The sequence below is a fragment of the Plodia interpunctella genome, chromosome 12 (genome assembly GCF_027563975.2).
Source record: "Plodia interpunctella isolate USDA-ARS_2022_Savannah chromosome 12, ilPloInte3.2, whole genome shotgun sequence".
NCBI lineage: Eukaryota > Metazoa > Arthropoda > Insecta > Lepidoptera > Pyralidae > Plodia > Plodia interpunctella.
This window is the reverse complement of record NC_071305.1, coordinates 3765168-3785532: the sequence shown is the minus strand read 5'-3', so window position 1 is coordinate 3785532 and position 20365 is coordinate 3765168. Positions and strand designations below refer to the sequence as shown.

Here is a 20365-nt window from a genome sequence, read left to right as displayed (position 1 = left end):
AAATTACAAATAAGGCGCGGTGGACATGTGAAGGCATTTGTACCATAGCTGGCGATTCTCGTATTGCAATCACGCTGTGTGCTGGCCATCTGCATGCGGCACGCCGAGCGTCCGGTGTTACTCATCTGTCAGTGGCTAACTATGAGAACATTCACCATTCGATCACATTCGCATGGTAACAATATCAAATTTAAATGCCACAGTCAACGCAACAAAAGTAAAGGCTCAGGTATCTGGACGGTCGCCCGCAATGGGTGAAAACTTTTTTGGCACCTCTTATTCAAAAAGCTAATGTTAAAATTTCGATAACTCTGATTGATTTGATCAATAATATTACTAATTTTTATTTCTAAAATGTATCCATTATCCATTGTGTCGTCACTTAATAGTCGTAACATAGTTGTGGAATAATTGGTGATATATTTTATTTACAATGTATTAATATGCTTATTACGAATATCAAAGAACTGCCAGCTAAATATTAGGTCATTTTGCTATAAACGTTCATGTTATTAAACCTATAAAACCGAGTATACCATAAAACAGCTAAATATAAAGTGTCGTATTTACTAGTTAGCGGAAAACTAAAGGACTAGATAATTTTAATCTCGCAAATGAGTTTATTAACGACATATGTGTGTACTGTAATAAAAATATCAGTAGATATCACTCAGTGGGAGAACACTGCACTATTTTCGTATTACGCTCCTATTTTAACACCAGCGTTAAAGTACTATGTATTGTATATGTATTAATACGTGTATATTAAAAGGAGTTTAGTTGTGGGTTGTGGCAGATGCGTCATTGGATACAATTATGTACTGAAAGTGACCAGTAAATGTCACTTGCCGATGAATCATGACCCGTTGTTTACATGACATGTCGATTGCAGACACATCGTTTCATATTTTCAATCATTTGAGGAAAACACAATCACAATGGCGCGTCAAACGAGACACGGATGCGATTCATCTCTCTAACAGCGCGATACGAAGGAACGAGTTTCTTATGTACGGAGTCGACACGAAACATTGAAAGGTTAATGACTATATTGCCATGATTGGGAGGTTGTCGTTAAGACGATATGAGAGGGGCCCAATGCTTCTCGGCGTTTATTTTCGCGCAATCATTCAATAAACGTGATGGAACCAATCGACCAGACCCTCTGACCCCAAAGAAATGAGAGTTCTTATTGCTATCATAACTTCTACACATGAAATCCATAGTCTGCAGAAGCATGTCTAACAGTGTTCTCAACAAAAAAAAATCGTTAAAGTTCATTTAAATAAATAACGCATTTGATTAGAACCAATTAAAAGACAATTAAGCAATCCTCTTGTCGACGAGTTCGTCGCAGTCGCAACATCAATTGTTGCGAGGCAGTCTCTTAATGACTTGAATTCACGCCAGCTTTATATAGCCAACGTCATTTATTCAGTAATATACTAGGTACATAATATGAACTAGGCCGAACCGTAACCGGAAGATTAAAATTATCTAGAGTAAACTTTGAAACACCTGGTTCTGTATTTGTGATCTGCCTGTTCATTTGAATTGTTAAAATCAGTCAGTATACAGTTGTAGCCGCTGAAAACTCATAACCCAAATCCGTGCTCTTTGTTAATGTGCGATGCCGATGCCCTCTGAAATTCTTGAGGTTATCAGAAAATTATGTATTTTTAGTACATCGACTTTAGATAACAGCCTCAACTGAAGGTGTAAATTTTCACTGATTGTCTGCGTAAATATCACGTACTTTACCCAGGTCAATAAACTACCATAAATATACCTACTTTTTTATTATCATCTATGACGATATAATGGTTTAGTCACTTCTATATTGGGCATATTTTTTCTTAAGTGTATCACTAATTTGTAGCACAAGTTTTCCTTTCCTCCATTTGTTTTCATTATTATCGAGTCGACAACCTCGACACTTCATAATAGTTCTTTGAATACTCATAATAGTAACTTCTTTTGCCCGTTTGTATAATTACAAATTTAGTTTAGTTATTATGGGCGTTTCGTTTGTATTTTGAATGATTTTCAAGAATTTATGTGAGCTTCGTGTTCTGCAAACCTGGCAGCTGGGTTATTTTTTTTGTTTGTCGAGGTTGCTGGAACATACAACATAGCCGTTGCGTCAACTCCTCCTATAATGGACAGTATAAACAAATTGGCTGGACCATTCGTGTTTGCCGCGTTGACAAGACGACCCTCTAATCAATTCCACACACAAAGTATACACGAGGTGCGACCTGGGCCTGCTCTTCGGAAATTTAACCAACACCATACCTACTTTACTCAAAATTATATTTACCAAACAAACAGGCGTTACTGTGTTATGGATTAGTTTGTTGCCCCGGAAAATGTAAACTGTTGACGTCAGTTAATGGCTAAACATATATTATTACAATAAACAGTTCACATCGTGGTCTAGCCTCCTCTGAATGGCTTCAGTTTCGAACGCAACGACCGCGGCCATTTGAAATCGACAGTGATTACAATTTTCCCTGGAGCTCGATTGCGCGGGCGCAACGTCCGATGGAAAGCAGCGTTTAACCAATGTTCCGCTCTGATAACTCTCTAATTACTACTCGGTTGTTTTCCTTCGACACTACTGGCGACCACCAGTTAACCCCTGGCTTTTCACTAGACCATTTCACACGAGATTATAATGCTACGCTCATTTGTTTGCTACACTTTCGCCTTTGACTGGAGGCAGGTTACTTATATTAATATTAATTTATTATAAAGCACTTTATTCTCAAAAGTACTAGCACCTAATTTCTACTACAACTATTTAATAGGCTTATAGGTACACTTCTATTACATAATTTTAAAGTGTGTTTATATTATATACAAAGCTGTGTGTGGTCAGGTCCTGTGCTTACGAAGTTTATAGCCAGTTTTAAATGTCTACTTAATTTAGCAAGCCTCCACTACACGCGTTTATTCTGCTAGTAAATCACTGAGCGTTCACGTAAACGATCTTTGCCTCTATATAGTGAAGGAGGGACAATCTCCGGCGAAGGACAGTTACAGACCAACCTTTACCGCCTTTTAATGCCCACACAGCGAACAATGGAAATTCATTGTACATAATTCTGTTTCTGAAACCATTCATTGCTGTTGAAAAATGGATTCTGTAAAAACAGACACACGTCTATATTAGGACAATATATATTAGGACAAATCACACAGATTGAGCTAGCCCCAAAGTAAGTTCGAGACTTGTGTTATGGGATACTAACTCAACGATACTATATTTTATAACAAATACATATATAGATAAACATCCAAGACCCGGGCCAATCAGAAAAAGATCATTTTCCATCATGACCCGACCGGGGATCGAACCCGGGACCTCTCGGTTCAGTGGCAAGAACCTTACCACTGCGCCACCGAGGTCGTCTATGATTATGACTGAAGATATTTGCATATGTATTTTCTCTGATATTGCCTTCGAAGAATCAAATTATTTTGATGGCTTCCTGTCTGTTTCTTGATGAATTCTAACTCGAAATAAACTTGAAGAATGGTAAAGTCAACATAGTACTCTGATCTAACGCGATACTTTAAATAATTTGTCTGTTGTATTCCAAAACACAAGTGTTTGCGTGTTTACGATCCCCGGACGAGGAGGAGGCGAATAGAATTTACAATGACGTGTCATTCACATCGATTGAGGCCGCATACAAGATGCGGCGATCATACATTATGTATAGAGCCTGTGTTCCGCCTCGAGTCGTTCTGATCTGACCTTCTAGACCATACCATAGACGTAAAACTCATGAAATTTATAGTTAACGACGCTTATTAAGTGATATAAGCTTAGTAAATCTTCCACGCATTGTAAGTGCAACCTCATTTTTCAACTGTTAAAGATCGCTAACAAATTACATAACAAAGACATATACAGTGCAGACATCAAATAGATTGAATAGATCACCATGGGAGTACTGTTAGGTAACATGACAGGTTCTGACCGTTGCCCCTGTACGTACATATGTATGTACTTAAAGCTGGTGGTATAATCGCCGACAACAATTCCCGACGCGACGCGACAACTGACGCGGCGCGACACTTGAACAATAGTGCACAATCACTGCGATTGTGGCGGTCGCGACCGTATGCAGTACAGTCGAGGGCAGATAAACCTGACCAAACTTGTTTAGTGCTGAATTTACCAACGTGCTGAATAGGCATAGGAATCTATACTATCCATACTAATATTTAAATGCGTAAGTCTGTCTGTTCCACTTTCATGGCTAAACCGCTGGCCCAACTTTGATGAAATTTTGTATGTATGTAGGTAAAGACATTTTTAACCAAAATCAACCCCCAAATGACTATAATGGGGAGTGAAAGTTTGTATGAAAATTGTCTGTTCCGCTTTCGCAGACAAATACACGCAGGCGAATCCGCGGGCAAGAGCCAGTAATGCAATAAAGTATTTTGTAAATCAGGTGGTGAGTTAGTTTTATTTGCTCCTGACTGTACTCAACCCGCGGAACCAAGCGCGAGTCACTGCCTCTTGCGTGCACCACCATTGTTATGGAGATGTCGCGTACCACCAGTTTCTGAAGTTCGACACTTCATAAAAACAAAAGGCTGTTCATACATTTACATGTCAACAGCCAACGAACACGTCGCATAATACCGATGGTGATGGATACCTTCTCGGAGTTTTAAGGAAATAAATTATTCATGTTAGGCGACTGGACCGACAGTGCCTGGTCGTAATAAAAACTGCTATTAAAATTCAACTCACCCTAGGGCTAAATATTACCACTTTTAAGTTCGTTAATTGGAAATATTAAAGGCGTTTTTGACGTAGAGGCCATTAGTGAAAATGAACTCGAGCAGGTAGACCGGCGGACCCAGCTTCTCGGGGTGCCTTTTTTGTTAACTTTAGCAGGTATCGGCCCCAATACTACAGGCCAGATTGTGTATGTTTTTTTCTTCGAAACCCTCGCAGTTAAGAAATTGAGATAAGGACGAGCAAGTAAAGCTTTCTAAAATAAATTTGGAAATAGGGTATTTTGACTAGAATTCTACTCAGTGTCACAAAAAATCCATTCTGGAGGTTTCCGAGTCTTTGTATTTTATTTTCTTAGGAGACTGCCTTTACAGTTTGAGTACACTTTTTCTATGTACAGTTGGATATATTTTTAATGTTCCGTGTTTTGTCTATTTCAGAACCAAAATCGACAAGTGCAGACTATGAACGGCACCATGGCCCCCGTGAACGGCGGTACAGTGACAGGCGGAGTGAACTGGGAGCAGCATCCAGCGCTGGCGCGTGCGGCGTCCGTACCGGCGCACCGAGCGCTGGCCGGGCTGCTGGACCGGCTGGTGCACCGCCGCCTCGAGCGCACAACCAGCGAGCCTGCGCCGCCCCCGCCCGCCACCAGCCGCTACAAGACAGAGCTCTGTCGACCTTTCGAGGAGGCCGGAGTTTGCAAATACGGCGACAAGTGCCAATTCGCACACGGCATCCGCGAGTTGCGGAATCTCCAACGTCATCCCAAGTACAAGACTGAGCTGTGCCGCACCTTCCATTCTGTTGGCTTTTGTCCATACGGACCTCGTTGCCATTTTGTGCACAACGCGGAAGAGGCACGGCGTCGGGAGCCTCCTTCTCCAGGCGGATCCCTGGCGTCGCTGTCGTCGGGCGGGTCGCTCGCGTCCTACATGAGCGACGGGTCCCGCTCGCCGCGCTCGCCACACTCTCCTCACTCGCCGCAGTCTCCCATCACGCCGCAGTCACCGCTGACACCGCACTCCCCGCCTGCAATGTCTCCTCCTGCGCAGCACGGCACTGCATTCGCGTTCCGCCGCACGCAATCTCCAGATCCAGAAGAAGAGCGACTGCCAGTTTTCAATCGCCTGTCGTCGGCGTTCGGTGATCTCGTGATCGCCTAGGGCCCTTTGGTTATCCTAGTCCTAAGTTAACTTATACCGTTGTTAGCGTAAGGTTCGTCCGTCACCATAGTGCCTACTCGACGTCTTCCAATCGTGCCCGAGCGCGTCCCGCTCGTCGCGCATCCGCACACCCGCTCAACGTATGATCTCCAGTTTGTCGATGCACCTTAATTACTTCGCCCTGTAATTTATAAAGTTAAAGAAGAAGTATTTACTGGCGTCTCGAAAGTTTGCGGTGTGAATGTATGTATGATTACGTACATGTATGATTAGTTATTGGCACGCACTTGTAAATGGCACCTTATATTATTAGATATTTATTGCGTAGCTCGCGGAAGTCTTCCCGATGCGATCCTCCGCCGAGCGGTGGTCTCTGTAAAGTTAGCTTATAGAACATTATTTATTTCGTACTGCCTATCCGCGCTCGGTACCGTACCGCGAGAAGGCGCTCGTGATCTATTATTAAGGGTTTAAGATAATAATTTATTATTTATTTTGAGTCTCTTTAACTATAGTAATTATTTTGTAGCTAGCAGCTGCGATGCCGCACCGCATACGGACGGGGCCCGCGTCGACGGGACGTGGCTTGTTTTGACAACATTGATCGGCTGATTCTGCTCCTGATTCAATGAAATACTTATTTTTCTAGCTTGTATTATTTAACGGATCGAATCAGCCGATACAACTTCGGGAGCTCAGCTGCCATTAATAAATACCACATAAAAAAATTAAAATCTAGTTGCGCGTTCGTTTTCCGTAGCACCTCGCGACCGATAGTTTCTCATATTGTGTTGCCACAAGCACAACAGCGGTAGAAGGCTCACCAGCACTAGCGATCTCAATCGTCTGTGGCCCATTTGGGAAGCTTCGGAGCGATCCCGACGACCGCCTCCAGCGGCTCGTCTGCGAACGTTTTTTTTTTCCATTTTGCGTCGTGCGAGGAGGGCTGACTACGAAGCTGAAACCTGTTTGGGTTTTGGTGATTGTTTTTTTTCGTCCTTGTACCGCGCTCGAGTCCCTCTCGTTTCGACGTTCCATAAACGGCGGCCGCGCGCAAAAAATGACAGAAACTTGAGAAAATGCATGCCGAACTCCCGAAGTCTCAGCACAGATAAACCTGTATAAATATTTTATAAGTTCAATATAATATTAAAAAACATGTTTATTATGTACAACTGCCTTGTGCAGCGGTGGAGTGCGCGGGCGCGGCCCCCCCTCTCGCGCTTCCACGCCGCGCCCCTCTGCGCCCCACCAGCAGTGCCTTACTTGTAACAAAATACATAAATCGGTTATATTTAATTTTAGTTGATCGAAATAGATTGTTTATTTATTGTCTTCTTTTGAATACTATATTCAAATTGGCACGGTTATTACTTTTGTACTTTTTGACAGAGTTAAGTGTTTAGTTTCGACGTAGCATAGTTTTTTGAATTTAAAGTGTGATATTTTATACCTATTTATGTAACAAAGTTTAAAGTTTTAATTAAGGGACCAATATGTAGGAGAAATTCTGATACAATAAGATACAGATACGCTTTTCATTCTTACCAAGAGACTGTACCCTCAAGTGGTGTTGTATTGTATTGTTATACTACAAACTACGATTTTGTACTTGGCAATAAACACCATTCGACCATTTTGGGCTTGTGTTTGATTATGGTAGGTCACAGAACCGAGATGGTTATTCATTTTGTTTATTTTCTATATTTAGTTTCAGTTTTTCTTCGTTTCTTAACAAGTCATTGCATGATGACTACAAACAATAATAATTTTGTACCTAATGTTAAGGAAACTTCTTAGTTATAAGCGTTTTCATAAAGTCCATGAAGATTATTTATTATCAGTACATTACGAATTATAAACCATTAAACTGATTTATTTAATTCCTTTTCTATTTAAACCGACATATAAGTACTACATTTTGTAACTTTATGTTAGTAATATATCATCAGTCATATTAATATAAAGTTCATTAGTTTAAACCTCTAGTACCTATGTCATTTATTATTAAGTATTTAATTTTTTTTATTTAATTTCAATTATAAGTTAATCTTCAAAAAAATGACTACGTATTCTATTTCCTTATGGACAAAAGATTAAGCATAAAGCTTGTTTTTGACATTTCTTATAAGTTTTCCTTATTTCCATCTGCATTTTTATTGAATTATAGTCAAAATATGTTTAATTATGTTTTTTATTTTTGTTTTATCCCCAATGATTTTCCTTGCTCTCGGTTCTAAAAAACATTCTATTTACAGGAAAAAAGTATTATACTTGAATTTGCACCAAAAGATTTTCATTCATACATTATAATTTATAATTTAGAAGTTTATTACACAGGAAAACATATTTCGGTCACGTCTTTCTATATTAGCTATTGTTACTGTGTATTTCTTATTTTCTACTTGCAAGTCTTTCATTTTATTCATAAAATATAATAAGTTTATTTATTCAATCAAGCTGATTGTGGACAGCTATATCCTAATCCGAACTAATATTATAAATGCGAAAATATGTTTGTTACCTCTTCACGCTCTATGTATTCAACCAATTCTCTTGATTGCATACATGTAGTTTGAAGTATGGAGAAGGACATAGGATACTTTTCCCGGAAATATAACTGTCCCCATGGGAAATTAATGCGGGCGAAGCCGTGGGTAAAAGCTAGTAGTAGATACATATAACAACAGCTATACCACAATCACATACAGTCAGCGGCATGGTTATCTTGAGTTTGCAATAAATTGGGTTATGTACTGTTGACCGTACATACCATTCCGTAGATATGATTTTGCCCTTCAATATATACCAGTACCACATGGATGTCATGGTATTAATTGTGTAAGTATATAGGTACAATTGGCCATACCACCAAAAGATAATATTAAGTATATTAATGCCAAGGCAATAACATACATTAGTGGTCGAGGTATTGTGACTTCATAACGTCAAATTATATATTTAAATTGATGAAGATGAACTAAGAGCTAAATATTGAAAAATTCTCGACATACCTATGAAAAAAACCATAATTATCCGTCTTTGCCATTTGGCTACGGAGCCCTAAACAGACCTGATGAACCGAATTCTGGGCCTAAAAGGGCCACTTAATTTTTGCTACACCGCTTATTACGATAGTGGCATCGCCAGATATTGAAAACGATGTTTTCACAAATAAGTAAGTGATAACACATAATTTATTTTCAATTTTATATTTTATTTATTTTGTGGCTATAAAAAGACCCCGTGTTTCCTTCTTTTTGTTTTTACTCTAAGTATGTACGTTTAATTACAAAAAGAAACACAAGGAAATACAAGTGTATCATAAATTAACTATAGCGCCGGTGGATATTCCTTCAAATTTGTAAATATATTTTGGCAAACCATCGAGATATGGCTCTTATTACGTATAATATAATGTATTTCATGGTGGCAAACATACGTACTCCCTTATTCATAAAAGTGTCTACTTTACTACTGTGATACACACATCTCTTATTAATAAAAAGTTTAAGAGTACTTTACTACTGTGATATACATAAGCGACATATACTTTTATTACAGTCCGCGCCACGAAAAGTTTCGCAGAAACAGCGCTACAGTCGCTGTGACAAGCGACAACCCAAAAGTGGCCGATCTGTTTATTGATATTTCCACACATTGAAGAGTAAAAAAGCGTGATGATGTACAAGTAAGTACCTCTACACATATTTATATTGTGGCTATCGAATTTCGCCAGCTAACTAAACACAACTTACATTTCCTAAACGGTGATTTCTAAGAAACCCATGGTGATTAGGCGTATGGTCACTGAAGCGGCAACTCTTGTAACCTAACGCCCAGATAAGAAGTAGCCTTGACAAAGCAGTTGCTTCAACTAACAAATATACTTCTGTGTCGCCGAAACACCGCAAAATATTAATCCTATCGCCTGTATCACAAAGCCTGAGAGTTCTTATTGCCTTAGCACTAATTTCAAATACGGCAAAGTTAATATTGTAGCCTGCCACAAATGTAAAGCGGATGTTATAATCTGGAGCCTGTCGAACTGAATAATAAGTGGGCTTGTGCCAAAAGGTCAGTGGAAGTTCGTTTTTCGTAACTAACATTTAAACACTCTTCTTGTGTTATGATATTTGGAACATGAATAACTGCAATGGGTAGGTGCTATTTGACCGAACTTGTTGGTTTAAAGACGTTATCTCATTTCAACCACAAGAAATCCACTTTTGGATATAGACTTATCTTAAAAGAACTAAAAGTGTAAGTTTATTTCTAATCTACAAAAATTCTTATATGCTTACTTGCTGAGGCAAAATTCTCGTTGTATCGAAATTCATTTCAGCTATTTTCTACAAATATAATTGTAATTTGATATATAGGTATACATAATCGAAGTAGTACGATCGAGCGATGTCTTAGATAGAACATTTTCGATTACGACTTTCTGTGAATGACGAAACTGTGTTAAGCCTTCAAAAACTTGGAGAAAATTGGTAAAAAAACTTCGATTGCGTGAGAATCGGGTCTTACTTCCGTGCGGTCTTGGAGTGGAATAAAACAATCTCAGGACAAGCTGTCACTCGAATTAATTAATATAAATTTAGTATGTATGTATTGATTGCCTACGATTTATTTTGCTCCATTGCATTGCTTTTTAAAGTTATCTGAAATACACGTAAGTAGTGAATCTCTCCCTAGCCCTCCTGCCCATCCTATAAAATACTTGACTTTTCGTGTCTTCACAAATCAAGAAAATAAATACGAAGTACTTTGTTAGTTCAGTGATAATAATAATTGCTGCTGGATGTAACTGATAAGGCCGTACCCATATTATCTAACATTTGTCAAGCTAACACTGATTAGATAGGCAACGAAATGATGTGTAAAACTTGGGGTTAAAACGGCTTGAACTGGTGACGAAAAAATATTAAAATTGGAATATATAGTGAAACCCTTTTTGCTTTTTCCTACTCCAAGTTAAGCAATTATCACTCCAAACAAAGATCCTAGAACAAAATTGAGTTATATTGTATACTTAATTTTAAGTGACTACTTTGTAATAAATGAGGTTTTAGTTGTATTGTTTTTTCTTCTCTACTTATATAATAAAACTGGAAGAGACTTTGCCAAATTGTATTAAGTTTCTATCTCTTATCTGTATCTTATTCTTGTTTGTCGGTCACTTGAGACTTGACAGAGTGGTCGTGGATGTAGCGATGGTGCTTGGGATCTTCTGTGCTCCCACGTCATCTGAGCGAGAGCTGCTGCTTTGGCTGTGGCTTCACTTCTGTCTATTACTTGCATTCATGGTACACGGGACTATGGAAGATTATTCATATGAAAACTTCGAATTTATAAAGAGTTCTTGCATTTATGTAAATGAGGTAGGTAACTATACACAGATATGGTAGTTAAATTGCTTGTTGCCGAATCAACATGGCCGCATCCGTGCGAAAGTTTATGACTTAATTTATACGTGAATGGATTAACTGAAAGTTATTTATATTGGCATAAACAGATAGAGGTGAAACTGTGTATATACGTCCGCTTCCTGTTAAGGCCGAAATATTTGGAAAGTCACGTTTTCAAGGGTAGATGTGATAAAGAAAGGAAAACATTAATTTGCATTCGTATTTGTTTAACCGACCGTTCCGTGTTTATTTATGGGATTATAGTCGGAGGGCACTCAACATGATAACATTTATTCCTGCCTAATATCTTTCACACTCCCTATGGTAATTTTTTTTCTTTTCCGATTATAAAAAGGCTCTCTGTGAGGTCTAGATGTATATATAAAATAATTAGCTATATGTAGCTTAGCTTATGTTGGTCATAATAGGCTAAGTAGCGATAAACACTTATCTACTAATGTCTTCGACCGCGTTTCCGATGATAAAGCCTAAATAATATTGTCATCAGTGATAGATAACTGATAACGTAATCGAAATTTCACAAATATATATTATATTGCATGCAATGGTAACCGTATAAACCTTATGCAATATATGGAATTCGCTCAGATGATATGGGGGGCTACCATAACACGTAACACGTCCACACGTTCTCTCTTTTTTTATACGATGCAACAAGAGACAGCATGTGGACGTTAGTGAGGTGCTACGTGTTTGTTTGTATAGTTCTTTAGTTAGCCTTTTCTATCAAAGAATTTATTTTCGTGAAAATATATTATTATTGTATTATGAAAAAGACTTGTCACTTTTACAAGATTATTTTAAACTTAAAATAACATATTAGGCTCGTCATTGTGTCATGCATGTAAGTTTTGTGAACTTTAAAAAATATATTATTAATATAAAAGTTTCGGTTCATATTACGTGAATAAACTGAAATATAAATCTATATTACTTAATAGTGAAAGTCTATTTGTTTCTTCTTCTTTCACGTTCAGTTGTATATTGTGGTCGGACAGAGCAGGCAACAGATATAGTTTCAATCTGCAAAGCAAGATTGACTTGCGCGTAACCTATATTTGCTTTCCATCAGGGTAGATTGAGTTCAAATAGTCTCAATCTACCCTGTTACATCTTGTTCGCAATACACTCAAAATAGTGTGATTCTTGAGGAAGGTGTTTAATTATGTTTTTACCCGATCGAAGCCGGGACGGACTGCTTGTTTTTAATAAAAAAAGGTAATACATTGTACATAACATCTCGACTACACTCACATTCGTAAATATAGAAATAAATTGATTGCAGCTGCGATATTGCAATGAAAAATGCCAAGTGCACTCACACAATAACTATCGCTGTTTTCCTGCTAGCCGGTCATCGCTATTTTTGGCATATCATTCATTTAATAGAGGTTACATTTATTTTACGATAATTTACTTTTTTTTTAAAGTAAAGCTATGTTATCATAATTATGACTGCAATTTTATCAACTTTAGAGTTTTTCTATATGCCTCTATGATTTTTCTAACAGATGTATGATGCACGCGCCTTTCGTTAGCCACCTTGAGGAGCCACTTGGTGATTACAAAAACCAGTCAACTTGAGATACAAAAAATATATATCAACATTCGATTTGTATTGGGTCTTAATCGGATTTTGGCCATCAGTTATGATAGAACATTTTTGAAAAAGCAATCACGCAACTACTTTACACATAGTTTCTTTATGTGTCATGAGTCACACTGGGCTGTGACAACCCCGAGCCGTAAAAAAACTTTTTGAAGATTCGGTTGTGATTTTACTCTCGTCCGCCTGAATAATATTGTGAAATATGAATGTTTTTATGGCTTGCTATACATAAAAGATTGTAAATCGGAGATTATCGCGCCAAGACAAACAAAAACTACTCTTCAGCTTTATTAGTATAGATTGCGTCTATTTATTAAATTTTATGACTCAATCTTCATTAGTAATTAGTTATGTAAGCAGTAAATAATAAATAACTGATATGAATAGGTATATGGGTGTTTTTTAACACCACTCGAATTTCGTCAGCTGGTTCTGATGACGAAATGTGAAGAAATCCATTCCAATATTATTTTCGCTCTCCCTCCCATTCAAGTTGCTGTTATCCATATTATTACAGAGGTTGAATTCCGTATATACTAAGCCTATTGTGAAAATTATGCTGATGTTAAGTAATATGCATCAACTATCTGTAATATGTATCAACTTCTGACGACCTCCGTGGCTTAATGGTCATCATGCCGGACTGCTACAGTGGAGGTCCCGGGTTCGAATCCCGGTTAGGTCAACATGAAAAATGATCTTTTTCAGATCGACATGGACATCTTGGATGTTTATCTATATATATATATATGTTATAGAATATAGTATCGTTAAGTTACTATCCCATAACACAAGTTTCGAACTTACTTTGGGGCTAACTCAATCTGTGTCATTTGTCCCTATTTATTTATTTATTATTTATCTATTGTACTGTACTTACTTTTTATTTATAGCATATATTATGTCTCAATGCTGGACAAAGGCCTCCCTATACATTATAGTTGTATTTATGTGTATATTGGACATTTTAGACCACTGATAATTTTTCCAATTTTAACGAAATGTATATAGATTAAATAATGAAACATGAGCGTCTTTCGCTCCGCGTTCGCCCTTTGCCGAGGTTAAGGTAGGTAGACTACTAAAAATAAAAATTTAATGCCTCGACCAGTTCTCGCGACCGCAGGCCACAACCAACCTACAACTTCGCGTCCGTACAATAGAATAGCTTTTTTAGTATGCAGCAGAGAGCGCAAGCAAAATATCCATATTTTGCATGAGAAACTATAGCATCCATGCTATAGTTTATAGTTTAGTGCAATCAGACATAGATTTACGTCTAATATTATCCCATTTTCATCACGTAAAGTCCATCTATAAAACTGGTAAAACATTGAGTATAAACCCAAACTCGACCACATCGAAAAAAGTTCACGACAGTACTGCAAATAACTGGGACAAGATAACAGTCATTAATCTGTGACAAGACAACAGTCATTGAACTATACCGAAGAACATTACGTATTTCGATGATTATAGAAGAAAGAAATGAAATCTAGCCTTTTTGCCGATGTTAAGTGTTTTGTATTATCAGAAATTCACAATAAACAAAATTCGATCGAACGATATTACATGATTCTTCTTGGTGTTTGCGATATAAATTATTTTCTGGCTCTTCCATTCTACTACTGCGAATTGTTACTCTAAACACGCCACAACTTCTCGCCATTCTGTTTGGCGTTACCTTTTACAATAAAAAAGCAACAATAAAAAAACTGATACACTGTTACATAGATGTGCATCAACACGTAATAAAAACAATCTCTGATAAAGTTTTACAACCCACTAAGATCATTTTCGAATGGTTTTTATATAGGGCCAATTTAAATGGTAACATTGTCTTTGTATTTGACATCCTGTTGACAATAATTATCGTTGGTAAACTGACTATTAAACTAGATAGGCACTTTAATTTTATCAATAGTTTCTTTAAAAACAAAATATGCAGCGATCAATTGATTAGTAATTTTGTAATATAATAATTTTGTTTGATTAGTAGTTTTAGTAATTTATCTAAAATATCCTCAAATAGTAAGATTCTTCAATAGCTAATAATCATAGTCTCCACAAAGTGTAAAAGGTGTGTAATAAAAACTTTATTTCTGAGATTTGAAATATTAGGTTTCATTTAGATAGGTACATATTTTCTAACTTTCTTATGTAACATCGATGTTGGTGTAGATGTATGTATACTTATTTCCACACGAACGACAATGTAAGAATACTAAAACAAAAGAGATTAAACTTGCTTAAACTAAAAAGTCACATAAAGGTATCCTTAGATTATAAAACGGGTGTATCTTACGTTACCTATTTCACTTCATTCAGTTTGTATGTAAATAAAATATGTGGTTCTTTGAATCCTGAACAAATATGTCCAATTCAAGTCGTTCCTTCGGCATGCTGTCTCCAAATAGCAGAAATTAGGAACACTTGTGTCGTACCACTTATTTGATTAGGTCACGAATAAGTTTGGTGGGAAGTATAGAATGCTTTTGAATTAACAAAAATCAGCTAAACATTCAAAAATAAGGTGACATGAAACTAATCATATAATACATCAGAATATAAATAATCCTCCTGTGGCGTGTGGTTCCGCCTTAAAATAGTACGATATCTAAGAGACACATATTGCTTTGGCAGCTGATAGTCAACCATAGTATTCCCAAGGATGGTCTAACGTCAGGCAGGCAGCCAAATCTTCGATTTTTTTTAGGTTTGTTAGTTGTTTGTTGAAAGGTAAAGGAACACGTGTAGATGAGAGAGAAAAATAAATAAACCTCCATAAACAGAGATTTTGCCAGGTGATCGTCGCCGTGGGACTTAATTCTTTATTAATTAACAGTAGTAAATATCAATATAAATGCACTCAACTGAATGTAAAACCAAAAACGACATATTCTTTTCTATTTTCCTCAAATAATTCCAGACGTATGCGCAGTATAATATTGAGGACAATACGGATATGTACAGTACCTATGTATTCAAGTGCGTGCCTATTTGTATTATTACCAATTCTCTGCCTTAGTAAATGATTAATATGATGAATAATTATTGCTGTAATGTAAGCCAGTAAGTGCTGTCGAACTCGATCTATATTGGACACACTATCGCCGAACTCTGATGCCGACGCGAATACATGAATATTGCGTGCCTACCTAGTTTGTATGAATTATTTTATTTACCGCAATGAAAAACTAGCAATGTATTCCAAATCCGCCAAGTATGATCTGCGATAGTGTGGAGCCGGCATTAATGAGAGCACAGTGATATTGCCGGTAAAATTTACCATTTGGTCTTTAAGACTTACAAGATTAAACTAGTAAGAATTTAATTCTTCTTCAGCTGTTAATTTTGCCGTCATTGTATACCTATCTGTCAATAAGGTAACTGAGCCTAAAACTGTAAAGGTAAATAAGTTACAGAACGCTGTAAAATAAAACCCGCACATTCATTGCCTCTCAGAAAATACCTCGGCAGGTATAGGTAGTAGATGATTGTAATTCTCGCACTGTTGTTGGGCTATTGTGTTGTATTGTGTGCGTTCGATAAACTTTGTTTATAGCTAAATGAGCGACATGCTGGTCGTTGACCCCGTGCTGAAAGAGAGAACCATGTTGCAATCAGTAGGACCACAGTATTGTCGGACTATGTTGGCAGTTGATCTTTCGTTGGTCTCTATTTCATTATTCCTAGTTACAGATAAAAAAGATATTCCATATTTATGCTATAACTAGCCGTCTGTCCAAACTTCGAACGGGTAAAAACATAAGAATTCATACCTACACGTAAACCATTCCCAGGAATCACACTACACCTAATTAAGTTCTCAGTTAGCCTTTATTGTAACATTAAACGCTCTAACTAGGTACCTAATTAATGGAATTTTAGAGTAAAAGTCTACGGAGCGGCAAACATCAAAACAATACTGAAAACAATCAGAAATATAGGTACTCGCACTGCGCGTTTTCTCGTAGGTATAGGTACTTTACTTATGTAGAGATAGGTATATTCGAATTATCATAATTTAAAAACTTCCTACCCATAGGTACATAAACATTGATTGTTCTTCAATCAACAGTCAAGTGAGAGAAAATATTTTTTCTCGGGTTCATTGTACTATTTAGAGATTGTAAGTTTATTAGCCCGGCGATTTATCAAATCGAATGATTTCACTATCAATCAGTCACCTCATGCCATAATGAGATCTTATCGGTTGGTTAGGTACTTACCAATTTTTGTACCGACAGTAGGTACGTATCTAGTCTTTACAATACATACCTAGATAGCTTCCAGCAAAGTCGAAGTTGAATCCTACTAATATTATAAATGCGAAAGTTTGTAAGGATGTATGTAGGTATGTGTGTATGTATGTTTACTCTTCACGCAAAATCTACTGGACCGATTCTTATGAAATTTAGTACACGAGTAAAAAATACTTTATTAAATTGCTTCAGTACAGCTAGTATATTATGTAAGGTTTGATGATGTAATTCTAACAAACTGTCCTATTTAGGTATACGACGTTATGTCTACATACGTACAGTCGACTGCACATCAAGTTGCATAGACTCTAAGTATGAGAAGGTGATAGCGACGTATTTAGATACAATGAATTCGAACGGGCTTATGTGGTGTTCACTACACATAGGCACGTACTATATCACTTAACTGCCTAGCGTTTACTCAATCTTTCAAGGTCGCCAAACGTACACAAATACTCGAAATTGGTATTTCCTGATTTGCCAAATACTTCTTGCAAGTTTACTTCATATTAGGTTTTTGTTATTTATTTGCTGTTTCATATTTTTTTTCTTTGTATTAATGGAAATCTGATATGCCTTTGTAGTGTCGGTACCATATGATGTACCAACTTTAAATAAAACTCACGTAAAAATAAATGAAATAGCTATACAAAACATGGTATTAAATTATATATGTACTAAAACCAAAGTCAGCATATATCCATATCAATTGACTTTTCATACATAGAGGTAATCTTTGATTCTTTTTGTTTACCTTACATTTATTTATACGTCCATGCACTTAACAATGCTTATATTTTCCTTCCAAGAAATGAGGAAATAATGGTGGAAAAGCTAATCTCTACACAAAAGAACGTGAAACCAGCAGCGTTTCAATTAAAACAACAATTCCCCATAATGTTTACGATTTGTTTCGTGACAGAATAAAATTGGTATAGAAGGAAAATTAGAATCTACAATAGGTATAAAATGTAAACAATCTTAGCATGTATTTTTATGATTTTGGAGCAATAGAAATTTAAATAACGAACTGCAGAACTGTCACAGTAAACAACGAGGCGCCGGCGGCGGTGCTCCGCTTGGGTGTTGGTTCGGTCGGTGAGACTAGGCAGCCAGTGAAGGGCCCAGACAACAGGTAATGCCTATTTTTGTTAAATTGGTTAAAAAAGTTTGGTTTTTTATGCGAAATTCTAAGTAATGTAGGACGTCCGGCCTTTTTGCTCAAATGTCCGGCCATCTGGTTGTACGGTCACAGAATAATACTTCAGTAGTCCGGCTGCCAACGTGGCAACTCTACCTCGAGATAAATAACGGTCAATAAAAATAGTCAGTGTGTAGCGTCGCGTCCACGTAACTTTTATCGTGTTAGTTCATACCAGACCAACCGTTGCAGTTGTTTCTGTTTCTTGATCGCCACCAGCTCGTAGGGCCGCTGATGTAGTGTTCATTCTAGGTTTTCCATAAATTAGTATTTTCACGTCGCACGCTATAATATAAGCTGTATAAGTGTATGACCGATACCCCGGTCATTGACCCTGCTTATCAGCTGTGCGCCTGTACACAGACCAATCTCATTTCAGTTACAGTGCCCTGATGTGAAATCAATTTACACACAACGAGCTAATGCCTAATATTACCTTTACAACCAACTCGCTGATTACAAAGTTGGTATACAGGCAGCAGGTAGGTAGGTACAATGGTCTGTGGTAGGTACCTACCTACTGTATGTGCTGTTCGTTCTAGGTTCTACTGACTTCTAATCTACACTGGCACTGGTAAGTAGGCAGTAGAAATAAAAATGTTATTGCAAATTTTCGTAAAAGCATTTCGGGCTTCGCACATAATTTAAGGATTTGATCGTATTTACCTTTAATGAAAGTCCCTGTTGAATAATCGATTGTAGTAACATTTTATGTAGTCAAGTGATTTGCTACTACATATTTAGAAGGAGCTCCTATGAAATAAAATTTACTGCAGAGACCGTGCAGAGACCAATGTTGCCCACGTTGTTGTTGTCAGCAACCTGTAGCATTGTGCCACCCCTGTTGCAAACGTCCATCCATAGTCCTACGGTAACCACTAACCATCAGGTGGGTCACATATCTGTTTTCCTGCTTAATAGCTGCCTAGCCATTATGATAAAGACAACCTAGATCTAGCTGAAATAAGCATTGTACACCTAGGTGTAAAAATCGAAGACCGGCTGCGCCTAGGTCTAGCAAAAATCATAAAGACTAAAGGTCAAGCCGACCATAGGCAGGCTACACCCAGGTGTAGCCCACTGAGACAGGCCCTTCGAGGTTTAGCTGTAACAAGTATATTAAAAAAGTGCCTAGTAGGCAACAGAAAAAATAGTAGAGGTTATGGAATTTCAAACAGAAAGTAAAACAAAGACTAGTTTTGTTTACTGCTTTTGTACCAAACATCTGATTAAACTATATGACATTACTAATGTTTGACCAAGTGTCGCTTATCAACAGAACTCGTTTGTGTACCTCGGATCAAAGGGGGTCTTTATTATGCCCCGTGCCCAACCCTGTCATACCCCCCACCAAATGCAGTAGATAAAATATACAGCATATTTATTTATATAAATAACTGAACCTATCATTTTGACTGTATCTCGATCTCGACCAGCAGTTTATCGTGACGCCATACATACATGACATAACTCCTACCAAACAAATTTGCAATTTTTCAGGTAAAGTATGTATATGAAAAATAATGATTTTAATCCACAGATTTACCTACATTGATTGAAGTTTTATCTGTGTTCTAATCATCTTTTCCCCTTTATATTATAAAACAAAGTCCTTTGCCTCGTCTGTCTGTTTGTTCGCGATAAACTCAAAAACGAAAGCACGCATTTTCATGCGGTTTTCACCAAAAGGTAGCACAATTCCTGAGGAAGGTTTAGGTGTATAATTTATTATATTTTACCCAAGTAAAGCCGGGACGGGCGGCTAGTACTTTTATAAAATGCACAGATGAAGTGAAGAAATAAAATGGGGCGCTGTCTCTTGTTGGCTGGCAACACTGGGTCTTTATCAACTAATCTTGACCATTATATTTGGTATTGCAAGGGTAAAAAAATGTAGTTCGTCAATCCGTTTTTTCCGTCAAATCAG

The 20365-nt window shown here is 37.3% G+C and overlaps 1 protein-coding gene across 1 annotated transcript in view; it reads left to right on the top strand.

Annotated features, from left to right (window-relative positions):
• Window positions 1-7567, top strand: part of Tis11 (Tis11 zinc finger protein) — a 37190-nt gene extending 29623 nt beyond the window's left edge. The window contains exon 3 of the mRNA XM_053752523.2: window positions 5203-7567. Coding sequence (XP_053608498.1) covers window positions 5203-5928 — 726 coding nt within the window. The 3' untranslated portion in view covers window positions 5929-7567. The remainder of the gene's footprint in view (window positions 1-5202) is intronic.
• The last annotated feature ends 12798 nt before the right edge of the window (window positions 7568-20365 follow it).